Source organism: Epinephelus lanceolatus, chromosome 12 (assembly GCF_041903045.1).
Source record: "Epinephelus lanceolatus isolate andai-2023 chromosome 12, ASM4190304v1, whole genome shotgun sequence".
NCBI lineage: Eukaryota > Metazoa > Chordata > Actinopteri > Perciformes > Serranidae > Epinephelus > Epinephelus lanceolatus.
Genome location: NC_135745.1, coordinates 2,777,313 through 2,800,968, shown reverse-complemented (window position 1 = coordinate 2,800,968; position 23,656 = coordinate 2,777,313). Strand labels below are relative to the sequence as shown.

The 23,656-nt window shown below is 42.8% G+C and overlaps 1 protein-coding gene across 2 annotated transcripts in view; it reads right to left on the bottom strand.

Annotated features, from left to right (window-relative positions):
* Window positions 1–23,656, bottom strand: part of LOC117272017 (cadherin-6-like) — a 334,683-nt gene that overhangs the window by 23,050 nt on the left and 287,977 nt on the right. For both annotated transcript variants that reach the window (XM_033650671.2, XM_078172869.1), the window contains one exon: window positions 4,888–5,005. In XM_033650671.2, the coding sequence (XP_033506562.2) occupies window positions 4,888–5,005 (118 nt within the window). The remainder of the gene's footprint in view (window positions 1–4,887; window positions 5,006–23,656) is intronic.

The window sequence follows — 23,656 nt, the reverse complement described above, 5'->3', positions numbered from 1 at the left end:
GTTATTTCTTAATAATGATGAGTAAAAGGGTCACCTTCAAATCTCACATTAAATACTTTCAAATCTTGTTTCAAATTACAACCCCAATCAAGAGTTAAGTCTGTAGTTATGGTTCTATGAATACTGGGTTACTACCAGAGACCATATGTAATACCTTGCCACTGACAGTTGTGATTGGGAAGAATGAAGTAGTCTCCACACCCTCATTATTTGATTTCTCTTTTTACATGGTGTGATGGAGGGATGTGACCCACATTGGACTAAACAGGATTTTCTTCCTTACTTTCAATTAGAAAAAAGGCCATTGCAATGGGCTCTACAGAATGACTATAAATATAATTTCTTGATTTAAAAAAAAAAAGTCTATTTCATTACTTTAGGAACAAACAGCCCACACGTAAATGTGGAGTGTCTGTCAGATAGACAGCGCAATTTAAGATGATCAACGTAATTGAACCAGATTATGAGCTTTATGGCTACAAACATATGAAGTTATGATAGTAATACTGACAAGATTTTAGTTATTTATTCAAAAAATATTGTGTTGTAGCTCTTAGTCATTTATTCACCCTGAATCTTCTACGAGAGAATCATAAGATTAAAGGAGTAATTCAACGTTTAGGAAATACATTTGTTCACTTTTTTGCAGAGACCTAGATGAGACGATTGATGCCGCTCTTGTGCCTGTCTACTGAACATGAAACTACAGCCAACAGCCCTCCAGCTTAGCTCCGAATAAAGACTGGCTTTGTCAAAATGTAACCGGCTGTTTCTAAAGGCCCTGACACACCAAGCCAACAGTCAGCCATTGATCATTGTCGGACCACCTCGTCTTTGAGGTGTGTCCCGCACTGTTAGTTTTCAGTCGATTCAGCTTGTGAAATTGGCGTTGAGACAGCGGAGCTAATCACTGACGAAATCACTTGCTTGGTTAGTGACTTCCAGTGTCAGACAGCGTTGAAAAAGGTCTGTTCTTTTTTCCTAAACCTAACCATGTGTCCATGTTGACTAAATGTAACCATGTGCATTTGTTGTTGTTACAGAAAAAAAACAAATGTCAATTTGCAGTGTTGTACTGACTTAGTGCACTTATTTTGAAAGAGACTGTATGCAAACTGTTCATTTTCTGTGAGAACAGAAGAGAGAAAACAGCTTGTTAACGTCAGCTTACCTTGGCGTCAGCTAATGGGGATCCTATTTTAATAAAGAGTAAACAATAAACATGGCATTCAAGATGGCAAGATGGCGCTATAGGAAGCGGCAGCCTCTCCAGTTGCTCTACAGCACCAAGTTGTTTATTCCTTTTTTTCCCCTTTATATGCCATGGATATTTCTAACTTTAAAACACTACCGGGAGCCAGTCATCTTGTTTATTCAAGAGAGGAATTACTGGGCTTAAAGACAACAGCACAAGACGGAATACGACACCATATACCGGCAGAACTGAGGAGGAGATACAGAGGCTGCAAGACAGGCGCTAAGCTAAAGGCTAAGCTAGCGGACAACCGGAGGCGTTTTAAACCATTGATCCTCACTATAATAATGGGGAATGTTAGCTCGCTGCCAAACAAGTTCGACGAGCTATCTGCACTGAACAACCAGCGGATTTACCGAGAGAGCAACTTGTACATCTTCACAGAGACGTGGCTAACCCACTGCAGTGAGAGCCGACAGAGATGAAAACGCTTGTGGAAAACTCAGAAGTGGAGGGCTCATCATATATATTAACAACTGCTGGTGTAGCCCAGGACATGTCACTGTGAAAAAGGTCTTATGTTGTGGATTTGGAACTGCTAGCTATTAGCCTACGGCCATATTACTTGCCAAGGGAGCTCAGTCACATGATCGTACTCTGTGTTTACATCCCTCCAAGCACCGATGCAGCCACTGCCTGTGAGAAGATCCACACAGTGACAGCAAGGCTGCAGACACAGCACCCTGAGGTGTTCATTATCATCTCTGGGGATTACAATCATGCGACCGTTGACTCCACTTTGGCTGCCTTCCACCAGGCTGTGGATTGTCCCACGAGGAACAACAAGACAATTGATCTACTGTATACCAATGTGAGGGATGCATACAGAGCCTCCCCCCACTTGGGAAGTCTGATCATAACCTGGTCCACCTACAGCCACAGTACACTCCCTTGGTACAAAGGCAGTCTACTACAACACGCTCTATCAGGAAGTGGTCGCCTGAAGTGGAGGACGCCCTGAGAGACTGCTTTGAAGCCACGGACTGGGATGTGCTGCTGAAATCACTTGGTGAGGACATAGAGGGGCAGACACACTGTCTGATGGATTATTTAAATTTCTGTTTGGACGTGGTCACCCCTGCTAAGACTGTACGCTGTTACTCGAACAATAAACCCTGGGTGACTCAAGAGGTCAAAGCTGTCCTTAACAGGAAGAAAGTGGCTTTCAGGAGCAAGGACAGGGCGGCAATAAAATCAGCACAGCGGGAGGTGAAAAAATGTCTGAAGGAGGCAAAGGACATCTACAGGAGGAGGGTGGAAAAGAAGCTGAGTGAGAGTCGCATGAGGGAGATCTGGAATGGTATTAGTACCATCACAGGCCACAGGACAAAGTCAAGTGAAGTGGCACAGTGAGGGTCCTTTTTCTGGACTTCTCAAGTGCCTTTAACACCATCCAGCGCCTTGTGCTCCAGGACAAACTGATGAGGATGCAAGTGGACCCCTGCCTGGTGTCCTGGATCTCTGACTACCTAACTGATAGACCACAGTATGTCAGGCTGAAGGACATCACGTCTGATACTGTGGTCAGCATCACAGGAGCACCTCAGGGGACAGTGCTGGCCCCTCTTCTCTTCACCCTGTGAATGACTTCTGCTACAGCTCTGAGTTGTGTCACATGCAGAAGTTCGCCGATGACACAGCCATCATGGAGTGTATTAGGGATAATAGAGAGGATTAGAGAGTACAGGAGTCTGGTAAATGACTTTGTTGCCTGGAGTCAAAAGAACCATCTGCAGCTCAACACCTCAAAGACTAAAGAGCTGGTCATAGACTAGTCCAGGCCATGTCCATGTCCAGTGTTGATCAGGGGTGAGGAGTTAGAGGTCGTAGGCAACTACAAGTACCTCGGGCTGTGGCTGGACAACAAGCTGGACTGGACATGCAACACAGACCACCTGTACAAGAGGGGCTAGAGTAGACAGTATTTCCTGAGGAGGCTGCGATCATTTAACATCTGCAGGAAACTCCTGTGGATGTTCTACCAGTCTGTGGTCGCCAGTGTCCTCTTTTATGCTGTGGTGTGCTGGGGTGGCAGCACATCCAAGAAGAACTCCGCCATGCTGGACAAGCTGATCAGGCAGGCTGGCTCTGTGGTTGACGTGAAGATGGACTCTCTGGTGACAGTTTTTAGTGTAATGTACAGATTTACTGAAGACATATACTGTACCTTTTAGTTGACTTTTAAAAGATACGTGTTGAAGCAATGTACTCTGTGCACTGACAAATCACACACTGGTTTATTATTTCATGTATTCCTATGACACACACACTCACTGAGCATTTAAGCATTGTGGTGGAGAAGTACCTAGGCATCATTTCTAAAAATAGCATGAGGATGGGCTCAGAAACACTGGTGGAAAGTTAGGGGAATTACAGCTTGTCCTGAGAATGACCCTAGTAAGAGGAGGCGGTCTTAGATTGTCTAGGAAAAACATTACGAGTACGAGTAAAGAGGTGGGGTTTAGGATGAAAGGAGAAAAAGTGAAGGCTCAGCAGAAAAATGACACCGTAATGGTGGTAGGATGAAAGGAAAAAAAGTGTAAACTCAGCAGAAGTGGGATATCGTTACGATCAGAGCCAAGTGGGAAGGATTAAGAAAGAGATGACTCAGCAGAAAATCTCAACAATAAATACGAGTGCGCAAACAAAGAAATTTCAGTCTTGCTCCGGAGCTTGACTCATTGAGTTGTGATGTGTTTGTTGTCTGCGAGCACATTAAACTCAGTTGCATCTGATTCTACGTGTCTCCAGTGATTTTTTTGACCTCTGAGTATTTGAGTTTTTGATATCTAATGGAAGACAAAGAAAGTCCGTTTGAGAAGAAAAGAGCGAGGTCGTGAGCTTTCTGGCACGGCTCGGGACCTTGACTTTTTTGCTTCAACAAGTTGCAGAGAAGAGAACCCTGAACAAACTACTGGCTATTATGGATGATGCCAGTCACCCTCTGCACACTGTCATCAACACACAGAGAAACCTATTCAGCAATAGGCTGCTTCTCCCCAGGAGCAAAACTAACAGACTCAAAGACTCCTTCGTCCCTCGAGCCATCAAACTGTACAACTCTGCACTTGGTGGGAGGGGGAGGGGTAGCAGGAGGAGAGGGGATGGGGAAGATGGGGAAGATATTACCTTTTTATTATTATATTTATATTATATTCTTATACTTGAACTTGCTTTTTATATTTGAATCTGTGTGCTTTTACTGTACTAACGGTGCTGTGCCGCTGCTGGAACCTCAATTTCCCTGAGGTAACCCTCCCAAGGGATTAATAAAGTACTATCTTATCTTAAGAATGTCAACAACCAATGCACGCAGGGTACCTTGCACGTCATATCTTGACATTAAAAGTCCATGACCAATCATCGATATGTGATGAGGCTGAAGTGAGAATGTGTTGTACCACTCTGACACAAGGGACGTGAGGCGTGTCAGCTTTTGTCACTGTTAGTTCTTTAATGTTGGTTTGGTGTGTCAGGGTCGTTAGTCAGTTAACTTAACGGGTGACAACAAGACTCCAGGAAGCCACCTGCACAAACAAGCCCCTGTTCCATGTCAATTATATCATTCATTTTAGGCACTTATATCAAAAGGCAGTAATCAGTGAGCATGTATCTGGTCATGTGTTGCCTACCTCCATTGTCTCGGACAGTGAAGTTGCTGCGGTGGGTCCCCTCAGGAGCCAGGCTGAAGAAAAACTTGTGTCCCGTTGATGGCTCATCAGCATCGATGGCACTCACTGTCTGGATCCGCTGTCAGAGACACCAACAGCCATTAACATTAACATACCAGTATAGATAAGTGAACTGAGAGCAGTCAATAGCCCCTTTTACACTGCCAGATTTTCCACGAATGTTGGGCCGATTTACCGGCCAGGTGTGAGCGTTTATACACAGAGGCGAAAAGGCGAGTTGATCCGAGGCGCCCAATTTTCCGCCTCGTAGGGTTGTCATATTGGCGGAACCCTTTCAGTTTTAACAGACTGAGGCGGTCTTCCGCAACGGGAGGGGCTGTTGATGATGCCGCACGTGCAAGCCACTCGCAGTGGATAAACAGGAAATAGCTGATAGCAGGGATTAGCAAGCAGCTAGTAGCAAGAGGGAAACACATACCTAACAGACACGTAAAGATGAGCGACTGAGGAGACAAGGAATGGTGCGCCCTCCTTGCCCTCGCAAACGAAGAGGCCATTAACCATCAGATGACGGGGACAGTAAAGAACGGGTTGATTTGCGCGAGACTCGCAGCCTGACTAGCGCCACCTGACTAGCCGCAGCTTCCTTCCCATGTCACTGTTTACATCACACGCTGAGCTACACGTTTTATTACTTGCTCATGCCCCCCATTGCCCAGAAAAAGGCACATTCTGTATAAACAAAAGTAGGTAGGCAGCAATTTTCCACCCTCCCTGATTTTGTTTTTATACTGCCAATGCTGAAAAAAGACTGATTGGGCTTTCCTGGAAATTTGCACAAGTTCCTCTGACTCGCAGGGTTAAAGGTTCCGTTCACAGTGACAGTACACACTGCTGTCCTTGCTGTCTATGCTGTAAAGCTGCCAACAGGACAGCTTGGATATTATCAGCATCACTGGTGTCTGTGCTCATTAAGCCATCAATATCTATCCAAATATTAAATATTACACTGAAATAGGACAAAAACTTAGCAGCTGGTTTTATTATATCATGCACAACAACCAACTCAATGACTGCTGCCTCACTTGTCATGCTGTTGCTAATCAACATTTTTCCCTTTCCTGTTGTTGTATGTAACATACAAAATTATCTACTGGAGGTTGTTATGTTACCACATAAAAGCCATTTTATTATTACTATTCTGATTTCTTTGCTATCCCTCAGTATTTCACATACAGTATTTGTGTTAAAATGGGACTAAATAGCCTGCCTCCAGTGGAGCTTTGAGGAGTGAGACAGCAACACATGAAACCAATGTATTTGGGCAGAACAATTAGTGTTTGGATTGTACTGAGTGTATTGGTTGACAGTGGAGGAGTGGATTATGCTACAGTAGTGGTTTGCTTTAAGAATTTTCTTTGGGTGTTTTGATACTTTTTCCCCACTGTGTAAACTTGTCACCACTGGGATCCATTGTAGCTGACTGAATTCAAGCTGAGCACAGCTGCTGTTCTCTGTGAAGAAGCACAATACAAACTTCTTAAAGCTAGCTTTCAAGTCTACAGGGGGCGAAAGCTTCATACTCCAAACATAGACTTTGGGTGGGGAATCACTTAAAGCCTCAGTGTGTAAAAATGGTGAGTAACAGTGACATCAGCGGTCAAATTCTAGATTGCAGGGCTCACTCGCGCTCACTCGCTCACCCCTCCCGTCGGGTAAGTGACGGTGGCCTCGTAGGACAGAAAGCCTTGCGCAGACAGAGATGGCATCATCCACGAGTTCTTCAAGTTTTTCAGGAGTAGGCCTATCTAGCAATGAGGTGAATATTTATTTAGGAATCTAAACCATGTTACGATATTGTAGTGACCCTGCAGTAAATGTTCTGTTTTAATGTCAATGTTCTGTGAGTTAATGGCATATTTGGGATTGAATGAGTATAGGCAGGGGGGCGAGGTGCGAGTGTGACGGGGATGAGAGCTGTGTGAGTGCGCGTGCTGGTGTGTGTTTGAGCGAGCTGGAGGAGAGAGCAGGAGTGCACAGTTGGAGTTACAGCTAAGTTCTTGTTTGTTGGTTGTTTTGGTGTAGTTACGGCCAACAGTAACCTGTACTGTTCAGTAATAAACGGTGGTTTGCCGAATAACTGCGTCATCTTTTCCACACGTCCTGGCGGACACTACAATATGTTATAGCTTACCAGTGAGATATAGGTTATCTGTGAGATACAACGTTATGTTAGGAGTGTTTTATCTCTAATTGTTTTGGTAACACGAGCAAACATTAGCACAGTAATGCTAAAATAACACGTTTTATGTGATAGTCACGGCACAGTGCGGCAAATATAGGTTGGTACAATTATAATATATGCGTCACCAGAGTGTTCTTCCACAGGAGTTTTTTCCACCTGGAATAAGCAACGCCGATATTCACTCGCGTTTTGTCCCGTCCTCGCTTATCTGATCTTTTTCTTTTATTTGGTGGCGTGGTTTCCCTCTTACGGAGCAAAACATGTGTATGGTCCTCCATTTAAAGTGCGACAGAATCATAAAAGTACAAAGCAGGTTCACGCAGAAGCGCCCCGGATTGAGCTTCACCTTCTCTGTCTTCAGTGATGGCAAGTTCTAGATAAACCCATCTCAAGGCAATTGAATCGAACGCAACTGGTATGGTTTGTCTTAGAAGACGTTTCACCTCTTATCCAAGGGGCTTCATCAGTTCATGCTTGTGTGACTAGGCTGGAACTAGTCTCACAAACTGGTGTGGAAGCACCCAGGTATTTAACCTCTTGGGAGGTCTTCACAAGGTCAATGATGTCACTGGTTCGTTAGTGCTCCAATGGTGTGTCAACGACAGTCGAAACTCCTGCTGCAACGCTGCAATTGGAGTCGTTAGAGTCACATGAGGCCATTTGTGAACGACTATTGTTTTTAGAGGTTAAAGGACAGCATTATAGGTGGGGAATAGGTGGTGTCGCAGACCTCCTCCTCTATTGAGAGATGGCTTTTCCAATTTCACATAGATGGCTTCTTTTTTCTGCGACACCACCTATCCCCCACCTATAATGCTGTCCTTTCATCCTTGCCCAGGAGGTTAAATACCTGGGTACTTCCATACCAGTTTGTCAGACTAGTTCCAGCCTTGCCACGTAAATTACACATTGTAACTTTAAAAAGCCAACCAAAACTGACAGAAGAGCTCAGTGGAATCTCAATGGGTTTCAGGGTGTTGGATGGATTCAAATTCAGAGCCCATGAGTTTAGTGTGGATTATAAGCTTCAGTGATGAGTTAAAAAACATTTTTCAGTTTCAGTACCAATGACTAAACAATATGAAATTTTGATATCTCAGTTTAGGAAATTCAAACATGTTTTGATCTCTTTCTCATTAACATAACATGCTAACCTACTTAAGACATCCTTGTTACCTAAGGGATGTTAGCTAAATGAGGCCTAAGTTAAAAAATATTTATTTGGGGGCGTCAGTGGCTTAGTGGTAGAGCAGGCGCCCCATGTACAAGGCTGTTGCAGCAGCGGCCCGGGTTCAACTCCAGCCTGTGGCCCTTTGCTGCATGTCACTCCCTCTCTCTCTCCCCCTTTCACACTTGTCTGTCCTATTATTTAAAGGCTAAAAATGCTCCAAAAAATATCTTTAAAATAAAAAAATATATATATACAGTACAGGCCAAAAGTTTGGACACACCTTCTCATTCAATGCGTTTTCTTTATTGTCATGACTATTTACATTGTAGATTCTCACTGAAGGCATCAAAACTATGAATGAACACATGTGGAGTTATGTACTTAACAAAAAAAGGTGAAATAACTGAAAACATGTTTTATATTCTAGTTTCTTCAAAATAGCCACCCTTTGCTCTGATTACTGCTTTGCACACTCTTGGCATTCTCTCGATGAGCTTCAAGAGGTAGTCACCTGAAATGGTTTCCACTTCACAGGTGTGCCTTATCAGGGTTAATTAGTGGAATTTCTTGCTTTATCAATGGGGTTGGGACCATCAGTTGTGTTGTGCAGAAGTCAGGTTAATACACAGCCGACAGCCCTATTGGACAACTGTTAAAATTCATATTATGGCAAGAACCAATCAGCTAACTAAAGAAAAACGAGTGGCCATCATTACTTTAAGAAATGAAGGTCAGTCAGTCCGGAAAATTGCAAAAACTTTAAATGTGTCCCCAAGTGGAGTCGCAAAAACCATCAAGCGCTACAACGAAACTGGCACACATGAGGACTGACCCAGGAAAGGAAGACCAAGAGTCACCTCTGCTTCTGAGGATAAGTTCATCCGAGTCACCAGCCTCAGAAATCGCAAGTTAACAGCAGCTCAGATCAGAGACCAGATGAATGCCACACAGAGTTCTAGCAGCAGACCCATCTCTAGAACAACTATTAAGAGGAGACTGCGCGAATCAGGCCTTCATGGTCAAATAGCTGCTAGGAAACCACTGCTAAGGAGAGGCAACAAGCAGAAGAGATTTGTTTGGGCCAAGAAACACAAGGAATGGACATTAGACCAGTGGAAATCTGTGCTTTGGTCTGATGAGTCCAAATTTGAGATCTTTGGTTCCAACCGCCGTGTCTTTGTGAGACGCAGAAAAGGTGAACGGATGGATTCCACATGCCTGGTTCCCACTGTGAAGCATGGAGGAGGAGGTGTGATGGTGTGGGGGTGTTTTGCTGGTGACACTGTTGGGGATTTATTCAAAATTGAAGGCACACTGAACCAGCATGGCTACCACAGCATCCTGCAGCGACATGCCATCCCATCCGGTTTGCGTTTAGTTGGACGATCATTTATTTTTCAACAGGACAATGACCCCAAACACACCTCCAGGCTGTGTAAGGGCTATTTGACCAAGAAGGAGAGTGATGGAGTGCTGCGGTAGATGACCTGGCCTCCACAGTCACCGGACCTGAACCCAATCGAGATGGTTTGGGGTGAGCTGGACCGCAGAGTGAAGGCAAAGGGGCCAACAAGTGCTAAACACCTCTGGGAACTCCTTCAAGACTGTTGGAAAACCATTTCAGGTGACTACCTCTTGAAGCTCATCGAGAGAATGCCAAGAGTGTGCAAAGCAGTAATCAGAGCAAAGGGTGGCTATTTTGAAGAAACTAGAATATAAAACATGTTTTCAGTTATTTCACCTTTTTTTGTTAAGTACATAACTCCACGTGTTCATTCATAGTTTTGATGCCTTCAGTGAGAATCTACAATGTAAATAGTCATGAAAATAAAGAAAACACATTGAATGAGAAGGTGTGTCCAAACTTTTGGCCTGTACTGTATATTTATTTGCTTTAGAAGCGGAATTATCTGATGAAAGAATACATGAACATGCTTAAACAAAGTCGCTGTAAGTCCTTCATTTTCACAATCTTGTGGACTGAGCACACGTTTGATAAAACGGAGTTAAATCTCTCAGCATCCATTTTCAAGCTCTTGTGGACGAGAAAAGGGGGAGCGCACATTTCTGGGAGGGCGTGTCCTTTTAAAAAATGCAAGAGGCCGGTGTGTTAAACACACTTTAGAAAGGAGTGTCCCCAGACTATCAGAAGGCGGAGCTCTCCGATTGTCTGGTGGCGAGACTAGTTTGAAGCAAATTTCCCTCCATTAATTACAAAACTTGTATCCAAAATTCAATTTTGGAAAACACTACCCATTTCCCTCCTCGGTAGAGTAAATGCTATAAAAATGATATTTCTCCTGCAACTGTTATACTTATTTCAGACAGTACCAATTTGTCTTCCCAAATCATTTTTTAAGAAACTCGACTCCATTGTCACCAACCAACTTCATTTGGGACTACAAGACCCATAGAATACATAAACGACACTTATGCAAACCCAAAGAGATTGGAGGGCTAGCTCTACCCAATTTTCTCAATTATTACTCGGCAACAAACATCAAAAACTTAATCTTCTGGTTGGATGAATCATGTCAGCAAGCCAACTGGGTAAATATGGAGAAGGAGGATTGTTCACCCTTCACTTTAGGTGCTATTATCATGTCCCCATACCACTAACTAAGTCAATATACAATCATAATCCCCTAATACACAATGCCATTCATACCTGGAAACAGCTGAAGCTCGGCCTCAAACTGAGAAACGTGTCTTTTCTCCTTCCAATTGCAAATAATCCCTCCTTCAAGGCCTCTTCATTAGACAGTACTTTTACCCAGTGGAAAAACCAAGGGATCAACACAGTGGGTGACCTGTATATGTAAAGGGGACCTTTGCTTCTTTCCAAGAGTTGCAGGAAAAATACAATCTGAACTCAAATAACTTTCTCAGATTTCTTCAAGTTAGGGACTATGTGAAGTCACACATGCAGGACTGCAGTACTGCACGTCCAGACAAACTTGATAATTGTTTGAATAAACAGGCAGACTCAGAGAAACTGGTATCATCTATTTACAAAGTTTTAGATAACATCAATCCCAAACAATCATCACCTTCATCCGAGGTCTACAAGCCGGCATGGGAGGATGAGCTTGGACAGTAAATTTCGATAGATAAATGGAACAAAAGCCTACAACATATTCATACCTGTTCCATAAATGCTAGGCATTGCCTAATACAGTTTAAGGTGCTTAAGAAACTAATACTCCAGTATGAAAGGAGATGTCCAAGGGTATCATAATCCTGAGTTTTATTTATTTTACTGTAGTATTTCTTCTTAATGATCTCAATGTTAATCGAGATAATTAAGAAATGATCTCAATTAAGAAATGGTCCAGATCACAAACCACTATACTTAGACTCGTCAAATCCGGACTAGATTAACATGGAGACTCCAGAGACTCACTAAAACACAGTTTCTGATTTGTGAAACCTTTACTCTATTTGTGAAAATGCAAAAAAATTAACATTGAGATCAATTAAGAAAAAAATACATTGAGATCATTAAGAAAAAATACTACAGTAAATGAATAAAACTCAGGATTATGATACCCTTTGACATCTCCTTTCATACTGGAGTATTAGTTTCTCAACACTTTTTAATACAGAGCAAACAAAACCACAGCAAATAGGCAGAAATAGCAAGACTGAAAAACAGTTTACCATGAGTAAGGACAATAAGAAAAATATGCTACAGTTAAAATGCTCAAAATTTAGGACAGCTGCACTCTACTGATCATTCTCATTTCATCTTCCCCTTATTTGTTCAATTTTTCAGTTCATGAATTAGCTTCAAAATGACTGAATACCGCCATCTACAGGCCTTATGCAACATTTAGCCTCCAAGAGCAATGGTGATGTTACAGGGTCAAAGTTATGTTTTACGTCGCAGCAACAAGCGCATAATCCTTGGGACTCCAAGACAGCCATAATAAACCACAGCTTACTATCAGTATCAGACAGTATTTTAAGTACGCGCTAGGCTGAATAACTTCGGGGGCACAGAAATGAGAGACATTAAATATCAAAATAAAAAAAGGAATTGAGACCATTTTTTAAATGTTCTATTTTTGACCTGCACGTTAAATGAAATATTTGAAAAAGAAGTGGAAATCTGTTTTTTGTTGGACATTGGAAAACAAATAATAAATAACAAATCGTTTTTCCATTTTATTGTTTTTTGTTCTTAATTGAAATTCAAATGAACAAATGGTACATGGACCGTGTAACAATAGAGCCAATTTATAGTTTCTGCATCCACGTGTCTGCAAGGGTCAGCTTTGGTCCCCATGACGTAAATTTCATCAAGCACCCATGTCCACAAGGGTATGCATAACCCCTATGCGGACATCTGTGGGCAGCCCATTTTTGTGACCGTGCAGAATGTGTGCCAACTGCACGTTCTCCAAACTCTTGATACACACTCCAGTCCAGTCCAAAACACTGCGGTCAAGCCAGCCACAGCAGCCACACCTTGTTGAAGTTAGTTTTAATGTGGAATTCAACATTCACTCTGGACCCAGCAGCATCTTCTTTCTATCAGCTTCAATAGATGTTGGCAGTACGAAGACAGTAAGCTTTCCTTCCAGCCCCCCCATTTACTGCTGGGTGCTGAGGCAGACCCTCAGTTCTACTATGAATAGAGCCACGTGAGTGTCTGCATGACTGCAGCTGTCCACACACGTTCAATGCAGAAAATATATCTGAGCCATTTTGATTCTGACTTGTCATTTTGGCGTGATTCCCACATGTTGTATTTTAACGAACTAGTCCTAGGGATTTCATCCAATCCCCATAGGGATGTTTTTGGAGAAGGAAGGAAGATGAAACGTCACACCACGTCAGGGTTAACTTACTCTGAGTTTTCACATAACCGTTTCATTGATGCGTGCTGCTGGCCCCCCGAGGTGGCGCGGGAGAATGAGGGCCCGATCACAGCTGCTTGCAGCTTTAATTATTATTATCTTCTTTTTTTTCTTTTTCTTTTTTTTGTTACCATTTTACCACCTGTTGTTGCTAAATGGCATCATACCTAAATTTATATCTATTCTATGTGCAAAAGACAACAATCTCTTAATTTCGCTTCAGCTTTAAAGCAAAAGCACATATACAATTAATTTTTTTATATAATTGTAATATATTCAGGCATCAAGGGGATATACATACATATACAGTACAGGCCAAAAGTTTGGACACACCTTCTCATTCAATGCGTTTTCTTTATTTTCATGACTATTTACATTGTAGATTCTCACTGAAGGCATCAAAACTATGAATGAACACATGTGGAGTTATGTACTTAACAAAAAAAGGTGAAATAACTGAAAACATGTTTTATATTCTAGTTTCTTCAAAATTGCCACCCTTTGCTCTGATTACTGCTTTGCACACTCTTGGCATTCTCTCGATGAGCTTCAAGAGGTAGTCACCTGAAATGGTTTTCCAACAGTCTTGAAGGAGTTCCCAGAGGTGTTTAGCACTTGTTGGCCCCTTTGCCTTCACTCTGCGGTCCAGCTCACCCCAAACCATCTCGATTGGGTTCAGGTCCGGTGACTGTGGAGGCCAGGTCATCTGCCGCAGCACTCCATCACTCTCCTTCTTGGTCAAATAGCCCTTACCCAGCCTGGAGGTGTGTTTGGGGTCATTGTCCTGTTGAAAAATAAATGATCGTCCAACTAAACGCAAACCGGATGGGATGGCATGTCGCTGCAGGATGCTGTGGTAGCCATGCTGGTTCAGTGTGCCTTCAATTTTGAATAAATCCCCAACAGTGTCACCAGCAAAACACCCCCACACCATCACACCTCCTCCTCCATGCTTCACAGTGGGAACCAGGCATGTGGAATCCATCCGTTCACCTTTTCTGCGTCTCACAAAGACACGGCGGTTGGAACCAAAGATCTCAAATTTGGACTCATCAGACCAAAGCACAGATTTCCACTGGTCTAATGTCCATTCCTTGTGTTTCTTGGCCCAAACAAATCTCTTCTGCTTGTTGCCTCTCCTTAGCAGTGGTTTCCTAGCAGCTATTTGACCATGAAGGCCTGATTCGCACAGTCTCCTCTTAACAGTTGTTCTAGAGATGGGTCTGCTGCTAGAACTCTGTGTGGCATTCATCTGGTCTCTGATCTGAGCTGCTGTTAACTTGCGATTTCTGAGGCTGGTGACTCGGATGAACTTATCCTCAGAAGCAGAGGTGACTCTTGGTCTTCCTTTCCTGGGTCGGTCCTCATGTGTGCCAGTTTCGTTGTAGCGCTTGATGGTTTTTGCGACTCCACTTGGGGACACATTTAAAGTTTTTGCAATTTTCCGGACTGACTGACCTTCATTTCTTAAAGTAATGATGGCCACTCGTTTTTCTTTAGTTAGCTGATTGGTTCTTGCCATAATATGAATTTTAACAGTTGTCCAATAGGGCTGTCGGCTGTGTATTAACCTGACTTCTGCACAACACAACTGATGGTCCCAACCCCATTGATAAAGCAAGAAATTCCACTAATTAACCCTGATAAGGCACACCTGTGAAGTGGAAACCATTTCAGGTGACTACCTCTTGAAGCTCATCGAGAGAATGCCAAGAGTGTGCAAAGCAGTAATCAGAGCAAAGGGTGGCTATTTTGAAGAAACTAGAATATAAAACATGTTTTCAGTTATTTCACCTTTTTTTGTTAAGTACATAACTCCACATGTGTTCATTCATAGTTTTGACGCCTTCAGTGAGAATCTACAATGTAAATAGTCATGAAAATAAAGAAAACGCATTGAATGAGAAGGTGTGTCCAAACTTTTGGCCTGTACTGTATATATATATATGTATCTACATATATATATATATATATGTATATATATATATATATATATATACATGGCGCACGTGTTTAAATTAACAGTCCCTTTATTCCAAAAGTCATAAAGAAAGCAAGGCAAGAACATTTAATAAAGCCCTGGAGGGTGGGAGTGGATGAACCCGGTTAAAGAGTACCTGCCTGGACGGGACACTCTAAAACTAAAGCGAACGCGCCTGCAAGGAGGTAGGGATCATTTCATTGGTCAACAATAAACCTGACGTTCTGTTGGTTGGGGGATTTTGACAGGGTTGTTACACAAAAAAATCCAAGAGCAGGGCAGAAATCTGAGAGCAGAAATTCCGCGAGCGCACAGAAACAGTTTGAGCGCGAGGAGAAAAGCCGAAGCTCGAGCAGGAAATCTGTGCGAGCAACATGGTATCTGAGTGTGAGCAGCATGGTATCTAAGTGCAAGCAAAATGGTATCTGAGTGCGAGCAACATGGTATCTGAGTGCAAGCACACGGTTTGAGCAGAAACAGAGTATATCCAAGCGCGAGTGCAAGGGCAGGGTTTTTGAATGTGAAATCAATAAATAATGCTCTCAAACTGATACACCACTCTCTTGAATAAAGATAGGGATAAAGCTCCATAATATAATACTATATGTTTCGGTAGTGACAAATTTTGGGAGAGGAAAAACATTCCAAAACAGTCTGAAAATACAATATAAAAATTTACAGTCCTTTTACTAGATATGTGACCTTCACATATGGTACACAAGGGACAAAGTTTTGGAAATAAAACATACAGAATTTCAAAATATTTCCAGCCTAACTGCACACATTCGATAGAATGCCCCATACATATATATATATATATATATATATATATATTTACACTCACACTCACACTCACTGCTCCTCCTGGTGGATAGACAGACCATTGCAACTGGTTTCTACAAATTAAACTTAGGGGCATTACCAGTCGGCCCCGTATTCTCTACGTCATCGCGGGGGATCTCATTAAAGCTACGAGCCCAGCCAGGTGACGAAAGGGACCTGTCACGGATCGGTCACGGCCCCACCACGGACCAAACGGAAATTTGAAGTGGCTGCATCTGTACCTAGCAACTTCACCATAGGACCTCAAATGTATGTGTACTTTCTGTTTAAAGTTTCCTGAAAGACCATGAAAGTCACAGTTTCATGGAAACTGTCTGCAAGTACTCTAACACCCATATAAAATAATGCACAAAACACTGATGAATTGAAGAATAATTTTATTATTGCACAAGAAACTCAAATCTTACCACCAAGCACAGGCAACAGAAGGAAACCAGAATTACTCGACTTCCTAGCTCATGGTAGTATGCCTTTGCAAACTTGTAAAATTGCACTTAAGGGTTACATCAATGCCTGTGAAAACATGAATGGTTCACACACATCCACCCCCCATGCAGTGTAGAAAAGCGCTGTCCATGTGCAGTCCATTTACTATTTTACCAGCAGCAAAGAAGATCTCTACAAACAGAACGGTTTCAAGGTGGTCACCCAAGATTAGTGTCACTAATTCAGTATCTGACCAAATGTCACCCGCTCTGTTCCTGAGATATGACGTTGAGTAATGACCAAAAAACTGTTTTGTCACAGTGAAGTTGACCTTTGACCTTGTGGATATAAAATGGCATCACTTAATCATTATATTTGTGTGACATTTTGTCATAATTAGCATATGAATTCTTGCCCTATGACCAAAAACATGTTTTTTGAGGTCACAGTGACCTTGACTTTTGACCTTTAACTACCAAATTCTAATCAGTGGATGTTTGTACCAAATTTGAGAAAACTCCCTCAAGGCCTTTTTGAGATATTGTGTTCCCAAGAATGAGACGGATACAAGGTCACAGTGATTTTGACCTTTGACCACCAAATTTTCATCAGTTCATTGCTGAGTCAGGGTGAACGCTTGTGCCAGATTTGAAGAATTTCCCCAAAGGTGTTTTTGTAATATAACACTCACCAGAATGAGGTGGATGACAGATGACACTGACCTTGACCTTTTACTTCCAAAATCTAATTAAGAACATGACCTCATGCTTGATGCTAATTATTTACCATAATTACAGTAATTCTGAATTTGTATTTCTCTGTTTCACTGATTGCTAGCTTGACTATTGGTTGCAGCAAACAGAAGCAAGTAAGAAACCATAGCTGGTGAAAACAATAGAGTATTTAGCCAACACATTCTCACTCCCAACTCGTCACATATGGCTGCTTGGTCAGTGGACTTGCATGTCTCCTTATGACATGCTAGGTATCCTGGGTGCATCTGTTGTTGACGTTCTGGGATGCTGTGTCAATTCATGCCTGTTGGATGCATTGTGTCTTTTCAAAATAAACAACACAGGAAATATACAGCTTCTGCTCATTAGATGCATGCAGTCTTTTTCAAAATAAACTTATGTCATATTTAAGTTTATTTCATTGTGTAACAAACGCATTTGGTTAGGTTTAGGCAACAAAAGCATGTGGTTGGGTTTAGGCAACAATAGCATGTGGTTAGGTTTAGGCAACAAAAGCATATAGTAAGGTTGAGGCAGCAAAAGCACATGGTTAGGTTTAGGTAGTCTGAGTGGGCGGAAGTTCGCTGCATAGATCAGCCTCTCATTAGGCGGAACGAGCCACCCACTGAAGTCTCGCCCTACCACCTCCGGTTGCAGTTTTCAACACGTCCTTTACTAACTTTTGCGGTGTTTGATGTTGCGGGGACGTAGCCATTTTTCTGCCCTGGTTCTTGTCCTGTAGGCGATATTTTTGTGGGCATGTTACACTAAAACCTGTTTCCCCCTGGCAATATTTTTGCAAGTGCACCATTGCTGTGGCACCGCCCAGAACGATTGTGACTAGTTGAAAGAAATACAAGCAGCCGGGACGTTTTTTTCTCCAATCTTAAAGTGAGAGTCGCCCCAGCCGGTCTGGTGAGCGAGACTAAGGTTTAGGCAACAAAAGCATATAGTAAGGTAGTAAGGCTGACAGACGCTCACCAACGGTCCGACTTTGGTCGATGGCCGACCGTCGGCTTGGTGTGTCAGGGCCTTTAGAGCAGAGGCCTTCAACAGAGGGTCCGCGACCGAGATAACCTACTGCAGAGGGATTTTGACATTTGTGGTTGATTAGACAATTTTTTTTTGTATTTTCCCCCCCCCAATTTTTTTCAGCAAATTATAATGTCTTTCAATTCAATTTCAATTTCAATTTTATTTATAAAGCCCAATATCACAAATCACAATTTGCCTCACAGGGCTTTACAGCATACGACATCCCTCTGTCCTTAAGACCCTCACAGCGGATAAGGAAAAACTCCCCAAAAAAAAACCCTTTAACGGGGAAAAAAAACGGTAGAAACCTCAGGAAGAGCAACTGAGGAGGGATCCCTCTTCCAGGACGGACAGACGTGCAATAGATGTCGTACAGAACAGATCAGCATAATAAATTAACAGTAATCCATATGACACAATGAGAGAGAGAGAGAGAGAGAGAGAGAGAGAGAGAGATGCAGGTAATGACAGTAGCTTACAACAACATTAATGAAAGTAATAATATTATAGTTATAGTTCTGGCTACTGTGGTACAATATGTTGAAAGTATGTATTAATATCTGACAGTATACTTGTGTGACAATAGTTATATGTGTATAATAACAGTAGAAGTATGACTAATGACTAATGATGGCAGCAGCAGCAGGAGGCATCTGGCAGGACCACGGCAGCAGCACAACCACACACGTCACACTGTCCAGGCACATCTTTAAATACACATTAACATTAATCCAACATATTGTAGCAAATGAACGATGTTATCTTTCAGTCAGAAATGCACATATTCAGCTACACACAGGAGCTCTCTCAAATTGGGCACCGGTTCACTCACAGCCCCTATCGCTGCTCTGCCAATCACGCGGCCGCATGTTACATGCTGGCTCTGACAGGTTCCCCGTGATTGGCCGAGAGCCTATTCAGTCCCCAGTAGTGTTATCAAAAGATACTAAAACTTAGTATCGATTTAGATATCAACTTGCACGGATATCAATACTGAAAGTGCCATCCTTTGATCTGCCGGTTCGCGCAAATATCAGGACTCTGACCATATTACACAGGCACCGCTGCAGACAGGCAGCCTCTCACCTCACAGCAGCAGCCCGGACCTGGACGCACACACATACGTGACATGAACACGGCAAGTACAAGCAGTAAAGCTCCCATTTAAACATGTAAATCAGGGCTATTCAATTAGCGGCCCAGATGCAACCTCTGAGCGGCCCGGGCAAGGGATCGGTACAGAGGCCCGGTGTTAAACGGCCTGGGGCAAATTTAATCAAGACCGTGATACTAGTAAGTTCTGACGTTATCGGCTCTTATCGTTACTTTTTAAAGTAAACAGTGAAGTCAGACATCAACAATGAGGCCGCGGTGCTGATGAGGGGAGTATAACTTACTCTTGTCAACAACAACTATGCTTGTTACTGTAAGTAAGTGCAATAAAACCTCTGCCAATAAAAAGCCAATACTTTACCAAAACATGTGATCAGCATGTAGAAAGCCACATTTTAATCCGCTCTGTCTGCAGTCTCTCATTCACCGCTATTATGGTTTATGATCGCTTTTGCGGGGCTAACAGCACACTGTTAAAGACAAACTAAAATGAAAGATGCTGGTAGAGAGATAGTGTGTGTGTTGATAGATATTGTTAATGTCACTTATTATGTTTCTGTGCATTGACAGCTCTTTTTTATTCTGTTTCTGCATTATGTTGAGGAGGGCCATGCATGAATGTCTGTCTGTCTGTCTGTCTGTCTGTCTGTCTGTCTGTCTGTCTGTCTGTCTGTCCATCCGTCTGTTGTGACAAAAAAAGTGGCAAAAAAAGTAGACAAATTTGTTGCTCATTTCTCTCACATTTATTATTTTCTCGTTTATATATTACAATTGCCCTTAAATAAAGCTTAAGTATTGTAATGAAAACACAGTATTTCTGATCTGATTACTCAATCGCCAGAATAATCAATAGAATACTTGATTACTAAAAGAATCGAAAGGTGCAGCCCTAGAGCTGAAACACCCAATTCATCTTGACTTGGCATGAGAGCTTATTTTACAATAGGCCATGCCCCATCCAGTGGTGTTTGTTGTGTGTCGAGTGCTTGTGCACTGTACGTGTGTGTGAGTAGGTGCAGCAGCAGCGCATTCTGCAACAATGAAAAAGAGCAGAGGAGATCAATAGACAGATCGACAGATAGACACAGACAGACAGACAGACAGAACATGTTCCTTGGTTTGGATTCTGCTAGTGGGCAACAGAACTTTTGACTTTCTCTTGGAGAGAGAGAGAGAGAGAGAGAGAGAGAGAGAGAGAGAGAGAGAGAAGCTCCCTTTACACTGCCCGGTCAAGGTGGGAATACACACTGTTATACTGCCTGCAATTCAAAAAATTTGTCAAATAGTTGCCATGATTTTCGAATAGTGTTTTTGCTTGTGCTGCCCATCCCTACTCCTTACCCACTGAGCAGAAGACGAGATCAGCCACCATTTAACAGATATGGTGGGATTGTTTATGAAGCACTGCCAGCGCATGTCTTATTTCACATGAGAGGCCAATGCCGCTGTGTTACATGTCACGCCCGTCATGCCCCTTTTGATTCCTCGATGCCAGCATGCTGTCTAAAATCACACACTGGAGCGGCATGATGCCACTGTTGTTTGGTCCAAATAAAAATGCAAAGGAGGCATAAAGGGACTTAGTAGTGGGTCTGTAGATCCATCTCTGTGTAAAAAGGGCTAGAGGTTGATAAAAGCCGCAAACCACTGTTTGTCAAAATGAGTGTACAAAGAATCATTCATTGAACCAACGTAGTGCGATTATTTTGAAAGAGACTGTATGCAAACTGTACATTTCCTGTGAAAACGGAAGTGCATTTTGAAAACAGACAATGCATGTAACAGGCTGAAGTTCACATAGCATCCCAGAATCCCAGAAACAACAACCAACGCAACCAGGGTACCTTGTGCATCTCAACTTGGAAAGTCCAGGCAGACCGAGGTCCGCTGAGATGGGTGTGGCGGCGCAGCAGGGGGAGGTGTCGACAGATCCAGCTTGGCGCAGTGACAGTTTCGTGCCAAAAGGCTTCGCCGAAGGTGCGCTAAAAGCTCGCCAGCTGAAACCACGTCTACTGTCAGCGCAGGGGGAGCGCAGCCGGTGTAAGCCAAAGTTTGGCTGACCAGCAGACAGTGCGCACACGTCACCAAAACCTCCCAGGCAGGTTTCCAGAATATCAGGTACATTAAATACCCCAAAAACCACTATTCAATGCAACTATCTGCAATCAGCACATAAATGTATCTCTATATCGACCGTTCCGTCACATCTGATGTCAGATCAAAGGGGATTGGCACCGTTTGGCACGTTTGGCACGCGTAATGGAAACCCAACCTGATTTGATTAACAAAACTAATGAGTTCACATCCCTCTCAGCCAACCACAAACAGCCACAGCATCAGATAGGGAGTATATATTCAGCATCTGTCATCTTAGAAAAGCCAAAAGAAAAGAAACAGAGTGAGACTGCAAGAGAGAAAGAGAGATCGCGCGCGCACGAGAGAAACGCAACATTGATTTACGATTGTGGTGACCTCCTCCCAGGCTACCTTTGCATCATCAGCCCGTGGAGGTCTGCTCGCAGTCCCGTATATTCGGACACTGCGAGCTTGGACCTCCCGGACCAAAACATCAGTTTCCTCCTGGGAGAAGTTTGGCTGTCTGACGCTGCTGCTCTCTTCTGCCATGGCGAATTGAGTAAACTCTCACTGCACCTTCGTGCGGCGCATTTAAGGGCGAGGAGAGGGGCTCATTTGATTGGTGTGATGTGTGTAAAACCCACTCCACGCCTTCTCTCCTCCCTCTTTCCGACTTGCGCCGGTAGGAGGGAAGGAGGTGGGATAGAGGAGTAGCTGCACCAGGGTGCACGGTGTGCCAAACTTACAAAATCCGCCTGGCCACACCCAGTTGGCGAAGCACAGGTGTGCTGCGCCTCCGCCGCCTGGTCTGCGAAACTAGAGCCCGTTGTGTAGGATCTGAAAATAGAATTTAACGGCTAGATTATTTGTGTAGTTCTGAAAAGTCATGGCTTTAGAATGGGAAAGTGCGATGCAGTGATGAGTCCAAAGAAGGAGGTTACCATGGATCTTGTAAGCTTTGTTGTATATTCTTGCTATGGGTTCAATGTTTTCCTTGGTGGTGAGGGGCCCTATAGGGAGACAGTAGGATATTGGCGAGAGAGTGATTGCATGTAGGTATGTGTTTGAAACAGCATATGGTCTGATCTTGAGATGTACAGTTTCTGGTTGAGCTTCTTTGTTAGGTTCTGAATGTGGTGTCGATAAGTGAGATGTGAGTCAAGATATATTGCAAGATATTTGTAGATTTCTGTGATGGTTAGTGTTTGATTTGAAAATGGAGTAGGGGTCAGACATAGATATTGTTTTTTTGGGGGCATTTTGCCTTTAATGGACAGGACAGCCAAGTGTGAAAGGGGGAGAGAGAGAGGGCATGACTTGCAGCAAAGGGCCACAGGCTGGATTAGAACCCGGGCCGCTGCGGCAACAGCCTTGTACATGGGGCGCCTGCTCTATCCACTAAGCCACTGATGTCCCAGATATTGTCTTTTTAGGGGAATGAAAATACATACATTTTGTTTGACATTGATAGTTAAATGATTATGTTGAAATGAGCTTAATTTATTCAACATAATCTGATGATTCACTGTATCAAAGGCTTTGCTGAAGTCAACAAAAATGGCTCCAGTGACATGACCTTTGTTGAGTGAGTTTCGTATTTGTTCTGTGAATATCAGTAGAGCAGACATAGTTGATTGGGTGTAATGGAAACCATACTGGAAGTCTATGAGGAGGTTATTGCTCTCAAGGTGAGTGCTAAGCTGGTTGTAAAGGACTTTTTTCCAATGATTTTGATAATACAGGAAGAATGGATATTGGCTTGTAATTTGAAACCAGGGTTGGATCATCAGATTTAAAAACGGGTGATTTGAGAGAGCCTGATAGGGTGATTGATCAGATGGTGAAGAAGAGGCATAGGGTGTCGGCATGAGTCTTTAAGAAATCCATGTTTAAGCCATAAATATCACAAGCACAAGAGGTTTTCAAGGAGTTCAAAATATTAAACATTTCATGCTGTGTAACCTCAGAGAAGGAGAACTGGGGGGATGTAGAAGAAGAAACAGGTGTGGTATGTTGTGGAGAATCAAAGTGAGATGCTAGTTCTTTAATAGATGTAACAAAATAATCATTGAAAGCACTTGTAATCTTTTCAGTGTCAGTAATAATGGTGCCTTGTACAGAAATTTGAATGTTGTCGTTTCTTTTCATGTTCACCAGTGATAACTTTGAGGGTCTGCCATAGTGTTCTGGGTTTTGAAGCAGTTTGGATGATTTGTGTTTTGAAGTAGGCAGCCTTGGCTTTGTGCAGTTCAGTACTGCATTTGTTTCTGATCTCTATAAATT